The sequence below is a fragment of the Pterocles gutturalis genome, unplaced genomic scaffold, assembly GCF_000699245.1.
Source record: "Pterocles gutturalis isolate BGI_N339 unplaced genomic scaffold, ASM69924v1 scaffold10116, whole genome shotgun sequence".
In the NCBI taxonomy this organism is placed as follows: domain Eukaryota; kingdom Metazoa; phylum Chordata; class Aves; order Pterocliformes; family Pteroclidae; genus Pterocles; species Pterocles gutturalis.
The window spans coordinates 9,595-19,827 of record NW_010100374.1 but is presented as its reverse complement, the minus strand read 5'-3'; the positions used below and the strand labels follow the sequence as shown (position 1 = coordinate 19,827).

General features: G+C 46.8%; 1 protein-coding gene across 1 annotated transcript; it reads right to left on the bottom strand.

Annotated features, from left to right (window-relative positions):
* Positions 1-4,193: 4,193 nt before the first annotated feature.
* On the bottom strand, positions 4,194-9,739 carry LOC104466156 (keratin, type II cytoskeletal 4-like). The gene is made up of 8 exons (XM_010079496.1): positions 9,224-9,739; positions 8,174-8,388; positions 7,787-7,847; positions 7,043-7,138; positions 6,275-6,439; positions 6,063-6,188; positions 5,532-5,784; positions 4,194-4,672 (listed from the first exon to the last, which is right to left on the bottom strand). The coding sequence occupies exons 1-8, from the start codon at positions 9,680-9,682 to the stop codon at positions 4,194-4,196; spliced, it is 1,854 nt and encodes a 617-aa protein (XP_010077798.1). The 5' UTR covers positions 9,683-9,739.
* Between the last annotated feature and the right edge of the window lie 494 nt (positions 9,740-10,233).

Genomic DNA, 10,233 nt, shown 5'->3' with positions numbered 1-10,233 from the left:
GGAAAGAGCCCGTCTAGTGGCAGACTTTGAAAATATCCCTTATGTTGGGCATGGTTGTATGAGATAAATGTCTTTGAGCCGGCATGGTTTTGTTTGGCTAGCGGTAATTGGTACCTGGTATTGGCATGAAAAAAATTACAGCAACTATCACACACACAGAGAAAAATGAGCAAGTGAAAAAGCTTAAATGACAGTCTTGGCTTGGAGGACATTTCCTTGTTGAATGTATTCCATTTGGGTTAATTACCAGGTCAAATATTTACTGCAAAGTTGATTGCTGTGATTGTGCCGTCTCTTCTGCCTCGTAGTGCAGGGACATGCTGTGGAGATGACTTTCTTGGAGATTACTTTCTCTCTGTTCCTGTAAGAGGCCCACCTCTTCCTCCTCTTCCCACGTCTTGGTGTATTTAGTGCAGAGAGATGCTTTAGGAGAAGGTGGGTCACCCCTCCTAGTCTATAAATGGAGTTCAGGGTGAGTGGGTTGGTGTGATCAGGCTGTCTTTTTTGGAGATGAATTTATGGCAGAAGCGTTTCATCCTGGACAGGATGGTTGAAAAGGAAAAGGCTGTTTTCAAAAGGTGGTGACGTATTTGCAGGAGGTTGCCCAATGCAGGAATAGGGTCGCCCATGTCTTCATATTGCTCTTTTTACAACACACCCAGGACATGCTTGTTTTTTGGAGAGGGCACCCTCTGAGTTGCCCACCTGTCCCCATGGCTGATGGGGGACCCCTGGGCCATGCACTTAGTTTGGATGGCTTTGCTTCTTTGTGCTCTCTTCTTCATCTCCTTGACCATGGTAGGCTTTGGCTTGGAGTGCTTGTACTGTTCAGCCAAAACATCAAAACCAAAACATTTCATAGAAGAAATTACTGGGACGGTATTATTTAAATTATTAATATTTTTTTACTAAAATAACTGAATGGAAACATTTCTCAATTATCAAGGATTTTTCTGGTTATTTTTAACTGACAAAAAAATCAAATTCCCAACTTAAAACAACTGTTTGTTTAAGATTATTGCTCTTAGAAAGAAGAGCAAAAAAATAGTCGCAACAGTCCTCAAGATTAAAAAAAAAAAAAAATGAGAAGGAAGAATAGCAGTCACTTACCAGGAAATGTTCCTGAGCTTGTAATACAAGCTTTAATTAATAGTTTGAAAACCATTTGAGATGATCCTTTTCCTTTTGCTACCGTGACAAAATCTTAAGAGCCCGCCCATTCAGCTGTCGCCATAGAGAATAATAAAAAAATGCAGCTTTCATTTTCCTCTTTGGCTTTCTAAAATTATAGCTAAGAATATTTGGGTGTTGGCTCAAACCTGAGGAGGAAAGGAGCTGCCCTTGTTTTGGAGGAGGTGGTATCATCCTCCTTTCTTCTCTCCATTATTCAGTCCACTACAAGACAATTATTCTCCCACTGAAATTAGGCAGTCGCCTACTGCTTCCTCGGTTGGGATGGGAGAAGTCACCCTTGATGACATCAGGAAGCTATTTTAGTCTCCTGCCCGCAGTTCACCCCTGAAGCAAGAGAATGAGGCGCTGCAACCGACAGCCCAGGCTTGTGTCTTCACATATGGGGACACTTTGGTGTCCTGACTTAATGGTCAGGAGGGGAAAGCACCCTGGGGCTTGCTGGGCTTTCACCCGTCCGAGGCTGGGAATATCACACAAAACCAGTTCCTGTTTTGCCAGGCCACGGAGGGGAAGCAAGCAAGGGCAAGACCAACTGGTTGAGTCAATCGGCAGCAGCTGGTGAGGACTAAGCCCGGGTCCCAAAGCTGCGGCTTCCTCCACCTCCTCTTTCTAAAGCAATTGTCTTTTTTAGCAACAGCACAACCCAAAAGTGGCCTCTGAAACGATGCCTAGCTGAATTGTTCTGGCTAGATTGCAAAGGGATGGCCATGCCTCCGAACAGCCACAAGGAAGACCCAAACTTGGAGCCATGGTGGTTCCTGGACAGCCGTCCTGCGCATGCTGCATGGCTGTGGCCCAGAGTGACGTCCTGAAACCACACAGGGATCGGTGACGTTCGGGCAATTAACTGGAGCTGCCTAATGGCTCAGCAGGGACTCCAGGCGTTGGGTTTGCCTTCTTTCCAAATGACGTTTGCAAGTGGTGAATGACCTAGATGGGCTCCATCTCATCTAATTTTAGCCCCTTAAAAATTAGATAAACTTTTTGAGAGAGGGGCTCAGGTGGAGGACTGTCCACCTCGCCTAACCAGCGTCTGATGTGCAGTCTGGTCAAAGCTGGACGAGACAGCTTCTACACTTAGCATAGAAATAACATCTCATCCTTTCCCCAAAGGTGCTTATCTTCTTCCTTGCGTCAGTCTTTAATATTCACATTTTTTTAGGTTGCAATTAGAATTCTGCCCTGTGAGAGCAGGGAGATAAGTGGTGCCGTGTGACCTGTAATTCTTCATGAGCTGGAGACAGGGAGGAATTCCCTGTGACAATAGCGTCTGCAAATCCGGCAGATGACAGGCAGGGTGTATTTGTCTGAGTACATGCAGGCGTCTTGCGTGGCGGTGTCTCCATTTGTACCAATGCCCCTGCCCCAAGCTGCCTGCGGAGCCAGGAGAGATCTAATGGATGCAGTCAGTAGAGTCTATCTAGAGCCTGATGCGTTTCATGCGAAATTAGACGCCTGTGTTTGGTCAGATGAATCACACCATGGAAATGATGGTTACTTTCCATGAAATGAGCCCCCAGCAACCAGCTCACATGTTGAGCTCTATGTGGGAGACTTCAAAACTAAGACAAAGTCAATCCCACCCTGTTATGGCCAAGAGATCTCATCACCTATCCCTTTGCCTTTTCCGTCATACAGGGTAAATGTCACATTTTGTCAGCCCTGATGCCACTGAAGCGGAGGTTTTTATGTCTGAAATAGATATGATCCTGGCAGAGCACAGCCCTGATCACAAGCCCATGGAGCCCAGAAGGTCAACGTTGGCATCTATCGTCATTCAACTGCTGTGACATGGAAGAATCAACCAAACACGCTGTTCTGAGGGTGCAGCGATAAATGAAGCTACGGGCTGGCAAACTCATAGAGGACATCTTACAGTGCTAAGAACTCTTTGGGGGTTTCTGGCAACCTTTGACATCAGTTGTTGCTTGGGCTATAAAATATCTTATAGGTGATGTGATATAAGGAGGTAAATGGAACAGAATAAGCACCATTAGACTGTCCCGGCATCTGAGTCCCACCATGCTCCAAACTGCCTGAAGAGAATCAAAAGATCTGTTTGGTCCTTTCTTCTCTCCATAGACTGTGAAAAAGCACTTCTTCACCCATTTTGTGATTTCTTTAAACACCAGCTATGGAAAAATTCAGAGACAAACCAGGTACTTTCAATGCAGTTTATTGAAGGCGCAGTGAAAAGCTGGGAAGTTGGAGCAGTCAATGAAAGAACCTCTGTTGATGTGAGTACAAGGTGTCAGCTCAGAAGATTTATGCACCAGTAACTTCCCTTGGCATTTCGGGGGTGGGGATGGGGGGGGTGAGCTCTTCTAAAAATCAGCACACTTTGAACTAGCCACCCCTAACATGCAGAAGCAAATGAAAGTACTACGTGTTCATCTGTAAGCAAATTCCACAAAAAGCCTATGGCTGCAGCGTAACTAGCAGGTGCTTTGAAAGTTGAAATTGCCTTGTTTAGAATTTAAGCTCAAATTTGCAGCTCAGGGTTTCTTCTTTGACAAAACCAAAAAAAAAAAAAAAAAAAAAAAAGGGGCGGGGGGAGAGTGCTCTTTGCAGTGCCTCCTGGGAAAGTTAAATCATCACTCTCTTTTCTGAAATGCTTTGGGAGGAGCTGGAAGAAAAAGAGGTGTCTTGTGAGGAAGAACATTTTTGATGAATCATTATGGGAAAAGCCAGAGAGAGAAGGCAGAGCAACAGGCAAACCCTTAGAGCTGTGATAATCTAGACAGTATGAACTCAGAGAAATAACACTGTGTTGAGCACCTGCTGGAGAAGCTTGCTTGATGTGTCTTTAGGGTTGGGGACTGAAAACATAACTTGGTGGGGCACATATCTGATGCTAATAAATGTGGGAATGGGCTCGGTGACAAATGTCGTTACTCATGGGCAGAGAAACCATCCTGCATCGTCTCAGTGGTAGGAACAGCACGTCTAAGTGTTTCCCTGCCATGTTGCTGGCTCTGCCACCCCTGCGGCCGGTGGCCCTATGGAACAACGCACTGGTCTCTGACAACCCCAAAGTTCCCCACCACGCCGTTGTTGCACCCCACGACCTCGGGGCTGTTTGCAACAACAACGGGAGAGCCCCCCAGCTGCCTGACGATGCAGCCTTGGTTCCCAAAGCTGACCACCCCACCAGCCTGGCAAGCCCCCATCCTAGCATTCAAGCCCCCATTTCCCGTGCTGATGACCGTGCGGGCTGGGTAACCCCCACTTCGGGAGCTGAATCCCCCATTTTTGCAGTTGACCCCTCCAGCTTGGCAAAACACTTCTGGGACGCACTGCTTGGCCACCGAGCTAAGCACTCTCTTGGGGTGGATCCCAGCGCTCCGGGAGCTGAATCCTCCGTTCTGGGAGCTGTGTCGTCCGGAACGTCTCCCCAGGGAGCCGTAGCCACACGCAGCCCCATTTGCAGCCAGGATTCCGCAGTCGTCGGGGATATTGTAGCCGCTGCTGACCACAGCTGCAAGACAGCCCACGGGATTAATTATTTAGAGAGGAAAACTGGAAGACTCTCACAAGGCAAGTTGTTTCATGAGTGACAGAACCAACCAAACCTGATTTCCTCCAGATTTGTCCAACATTTCTGAGCCCCTGCTCTTTCCAACTCCTCCCCCATGTCCCAGCGCATCCCCTCACAGATCCTCCCCACTCCCACGTTGCTTATCTGGCTGGTGGCAGATTCTTTCCCAGGTTCAGTGGACATCCGCGCATCGCCTGGCGGGATCGCCAGGACAGCCTGCTGTTGCCTCCAAAAGTAGAAAAGGGTCATGAATTTGACCTTCCCCCTTCCATCCAAAAGCTGGTGGGTTTTTTTGGGGTTTTTTGGGTGGTTTTTTTTGTTTTTTAATTCAGAGGTGTTTGAGATTTCTGGGACTAAACCCTCAACATCAGCCTGGGCTGAAATGGAAAAGGAAGGCAGAGGCAGAGGGAGCTGGGGCAGATCGATAATGCTATAAACGGCCTTTCCTAAAATGAGAAATTCTCATGGATTAAAATCTTCAGGTTATACTTACACACGCTCACCGGGTTCCCCACACATATCCTGTTAGGGGAGAGAAGAGAAACGCGCGTTATCCCACTAACCAGTTGCACATCTCGAAACCTGTCGTTACTCATAACTTCCAGCCATACATCCAGCCCACTTCATCCCCTGTTGTAACACGTCTGACTATCCCTAGGACAGGAACTGTTTTTTCTGGCACAAGGGTGGCCTGTATGGCCTCCAGCCATCTCTCCAGCCCCAGTTTCTGTGAGCCTGGGAGGATCCTGGAGCTGGAAAATTCACTTGGGAGCTGGAATTGTTCTGGCTTCTGATATACAGGAGAAAAGGGACAAGGTCTCTGTCACCCACCTGCTCTCTTCACCCTCCAGTAGGGTCTTATACGTTGCAATCTCAATGTCCAGGGCCAGTTTGACATTCAGCAGCTCCTGGTAATCCCGCAGCATGCAAGCCAGCTCATCCTTGGCCTTCTGAAGGGCATTCTGCAGCTCAACGTGCTTCTCCCGAGCATCTTTCAGAGCACAATCCCCACGTTGCTCAACATCACAAATGGAGGTTTGCAGGCAGGAGACCTGTCAGAGGGGAGGATAACAGTGCAGGTGTCTTCAAGGCTTCATTTCCTAATTCCTGGACATTCTGGTTTTGGATTAATCTGCTCTTCCAATTGCAAACAGAGAAAAAAAAACCCACCAGCATCCCTTTTCCCTATCCACTTTTCAACTCTACCCTTTCCAGCTACAGCACAGAGCAGGTCTTAAGTCTACTAAAGGTCAATGCATCATCTTCCCCTACATCTGAGCCGTCCAAGACATTGCCCTTTCTGGAAACATCACCTCTGGGCCTCTCCTACCTGCTTCTTCACGTTCTCCAGCTCACACTGCAGCTTCTGTATCATCCGGGTTAGCTCTGAAATCTCACACTTGTTGCTTTGCAGATCATCGCAGTACTTGCCTCTCTTATCCTGAAGCTCCTGAAACTGGAACCAAGAAACAAGCCAATGGTCATTTTTGACCTGCAGCTGGTTAAGCTGCCAGGCAGACACCGAGGTTGCCTCTTACTCACCCTGGTTTGGTAGAAAGCATCAACTTCTTCTTTGCTCTTCTGAGCTATTTCTTGGTACCAACATTCAACGTTCTTGATGATGCTTTCCATGTCTAGGTCTCGGTTGTTGTCCATTTTCACGATGACCGAAGTGTCGCATAGCTGGCGATCTACCTGAGCTCGTTCCTACAGGTTGGGGAATGACTTAGTCAGCTGTTAGCAATTCTCAGACTTTGTAGTGAAGGAAGGGCTGGGACAAAGAGCCACACAGCTCAGCTGGTGGATATAACAAGTCAAGAAACGTCCCTCAGGTTGGCTCAGCAGAAAATCCTCCCGGCTGGATGAGTTACCGCATGTCAGCTGCTGACCTACATGCTGACCTGCAGCAATTCTGTCCACATGAAGGGCGAGGAAATGGAGTGACTTAACCCTTGGTATCCTGTCATCTTCAGCTGCTTTACTGATGTTAATGACAGGATTAAGCTGGGAGTTTCTTTAGCTCTAATCAGACAACTGCAATCCGGAGTAACTAGACCGACACATCTCTTTTCCCAGGGGCAGAGTTAGGACACAGCCAATGCATACCCAAAGCTGTATTAAAAAAGGGGGAACCACCCTACTTCCAGCATAATTATGTTAATCTTATGTCAATGTTGTACTTGCATGCTTTCAAGTATTCGGGGCTTGGGGTGAGAGGTGTCCAAGAGGGGTTTCAAGCTGTAGAAATTTGGAGCATCTGAAGGATGAAACAGCAACACCAAGCTCCTGGGATGGACCAGAGGAACTCACCTCCTCAAACACACATTTCAACAACTCCAGCTGCCTTCTTAACAGATCCACCTTCACCTCCAGCTCTTCCTTGTTCAGAAAGATACAGTCTGCATCCTGGAAGAGAGGAGACACGTTCCAGCGCAATCTCGCTGAAAACATTGGAGAAACAAACAGAAGAAAGAGGCAGCGCCAATAAAACAGAAACGTGTTTCAACAAGATTTCAAGAGCAGAAAGGTGTGAGAGGGTGAGTCAAGATGCCCCAGTGTCTCCTAAAGGAAAACAAAACCATTCCAACGTGACTTACAGGAATTAGTTTATTTATTACTTGGGACCTAGCTGCAAACTCAGAATTGACTAATGAGTATTTAAACATAATTTTTTAATATTGTTCAAATGACTTCTGCTTTTCTGATGTCCAAGTGTAAAGGATATGAAGAGACTGTCAGAAAATAAGCAGCGTCTTAGACACCGGGTATTCCAGTGTGACAACTCTGTCCCCCTTCCACCCTCCCGTGACACTTCAAGAGTGTGCTTGGGGTAACGAAAGTATTGCTGTAGTGCTGATGATGTAAGCTTTGAGGATACATTATTTTTACTTTCCACTTGCATTTGCCTCTTTTTTCTGACCCTGTGCTGCTTTACAGGCCTCCCTCCTTCTGCTCATTATAACCCTTTTGCCGGGCATTTGCTAATAACGCACTACTTCAGCCAAGCTTTGCACCAAATAAACCTATTACAGGTACAATGATTTGGAGCTTCACCTTTTTGAGTGCCACGAATTCATTCTCCACAGTTGTACGCCTGTTGATTTCCTCTTCATATCTGTTGGAAAAGGAGAAGAAAAGGGATGAGCCAAGCAATACTATCAGACACATCGACACTCATCATCAGGTATAAATGACAGCCTTCACTTGCTCAGGGACTGCCATCAGGCACTGTAAGATCAGTGTCTGGAGACCAAACATTAGACCGGCCCAAGATGAGAAGCTTCTTCATGAACAACAACATTAACAATGCAAAGAGTCTGCAAGCGAGACGGAAGAATGTGACATCCCCGAAGGGGATGTGCCACATGTCTGGGAGATGTTGCCTGAAATGAACCAGAGAAGTGAAATGCCAACGGCTAAAGGAGACGTGAAAGTCCTTACTTGCACTTGAACTCCTCCACCAGCTGGCTTGTGGCACACTCTTCGCTGCCCAGTTTTTGCTTTTCACACAGCAAGCAGTCCAGGCGCTTCCGCAGGTCGCAGATGTAATTCTCAAAGTACAGTTCCAGGTTTTTCCCTTTCTTTGGTAAGACATATTGCTGCAGGAGGCCCCACTTGGTCTCCAGCACTTTGTTCTGCTGCTCCAGGAACCGGACCTGCAGGCCAAAGAATAGCAATTCTTCAAACAAAGAGACAAATGCAGTAACTCAACACCTGGTTCAACTGTCTGCTCTGACTGTGGAAATGCAGATGTAAGAATAGAATTTCTGGGAAGTGAGAGGTGATATGACATGATGATCACAAAATTATCTGCCTTTATTCAGAAATCTAAAAGTCACCTAAATTATTTAGAAATATATAAGTCACATGTCTAAATCTGCCTTTCTTGCCAATGAATAGAAATAAAGCTCCTCTGGATGGTGCCTCTGATGTACTTTAGGATGCAACTGAGTCTCCAAAGGGTGGAACCTGTTTGTCTCTGTTTTTTCTACAAAGATATCCTAAGGTGAGAGCTCAGACTTAGATAGCCAACATTTAGGTGCCTGGATTAAGATTAACCTCCTTTGCCTTCAGGAATGTTTTTGGAACAGTCGCTATATTTAAAAACAAAGCGGGGAAAAGGGTCCAATGCAGGACAGAAAGACGAGCCCGTCAGGGCTGTAACATCTGGCTGAGCTAGAACAAGGCTGAAATAAGAAATCCAGCCTTGAACTGAGGCTGTCCAGAGAAGAGACACCAGCAAGAAAGTCCACTGCTACCTTGGCCACGACACAAACACCATCAAACACTAGGTCTGGTCTGTGGCTGGAATGAGCCCTTCCCCAATACTGAAGATCTCACTCTGAACCAACACAGCTCTGTGGGAATCTGGACCCTTGCACGGACCCAGCTCAGTGATTCATAGCACGAGCTAGACCGGGGTTTTGGAGGAGGTTGGTTGTGTTTTATTTTTCTCAAACAAGTGCAAGTACGGAGCAGGTTTGCACTCACCTTGTCGATGAAGCAGGCAAATTGGGTGTTGAGGGTCTTGATCTGTTCCTTCTCCTGACAGCGTATTTCGTGTTCCAGCGGGTCAACCCCAACACAGAGGGGCTTCAGGAGCCGCTCATCGATGCAGATGCCTTGGATGCCATCAGCCTTGCGATCGGGGTAACCTCTCACAATACTATATCCCCTGGGACCACAAAGGCCAACCCTTCCTCCAACATTATTGTAGCCTACGCCTCCGAAGCCGAAGTCTCCAAAACATCCAGTACCACAGACCCCGTTCACGTAGGAAATTCTCCTGTTTCCACCCAGGTTGCAGACGCTCCTGCTGCTATAGGCACCAGCTCCACATCGGACAGGCTGGCAGGCGGAGGCGGCGTAGCTTCGACCACAAATCTCCGAAGCTGAACTGAAGCCTCTTCGTCCCAGGACAGATCTCACCGTAGGCGCCTGTCTGCTCATCGTCGCTTGTTTGAAGGTGGAATATGAAAGTTTAGGGGAAGCTCTTCTGCAGGAGAGGAACAGAGATCCCGCTGGAGTGACAGAGTGATGCTGCCCCTTATATACATTTGGGAAGCTGGCCTTGATAGGATCAGGACCTTAATTTAAAGTGCTTAAGGGTTTGGTTTGCCTGGCAGCAATAAATGCTCCTCAAAATGCAAAACAGCCCAGCAAATACTAACTACTGAGGAAATAAAAAGGAATCTAAAAGTGCTCTGTTTGCAAGTTGGCTTAGAATATATTACGGTTTGAAGTGTTCCCCTAACTTACACTAATTATAGTTTAGCAAACATTTTTGAAGAAACTCTTTGTGATTTGTTTGCAGTGTGTCGTTTGGGGTTTTGTGTCTCATGGGGTTTTGTGTATGATGGCATGTTTTGCAGACTTGCACTTTGTGGAGGTAATTTCACAATCTCTCCTTTTTTCTCTCACCAGGCTTGTTTTGGGTGCGGAAAAGTAACCAAGAAAAAAAAGAAAAATAAAAGAACATCAACCATGGAAAAACACGTTGG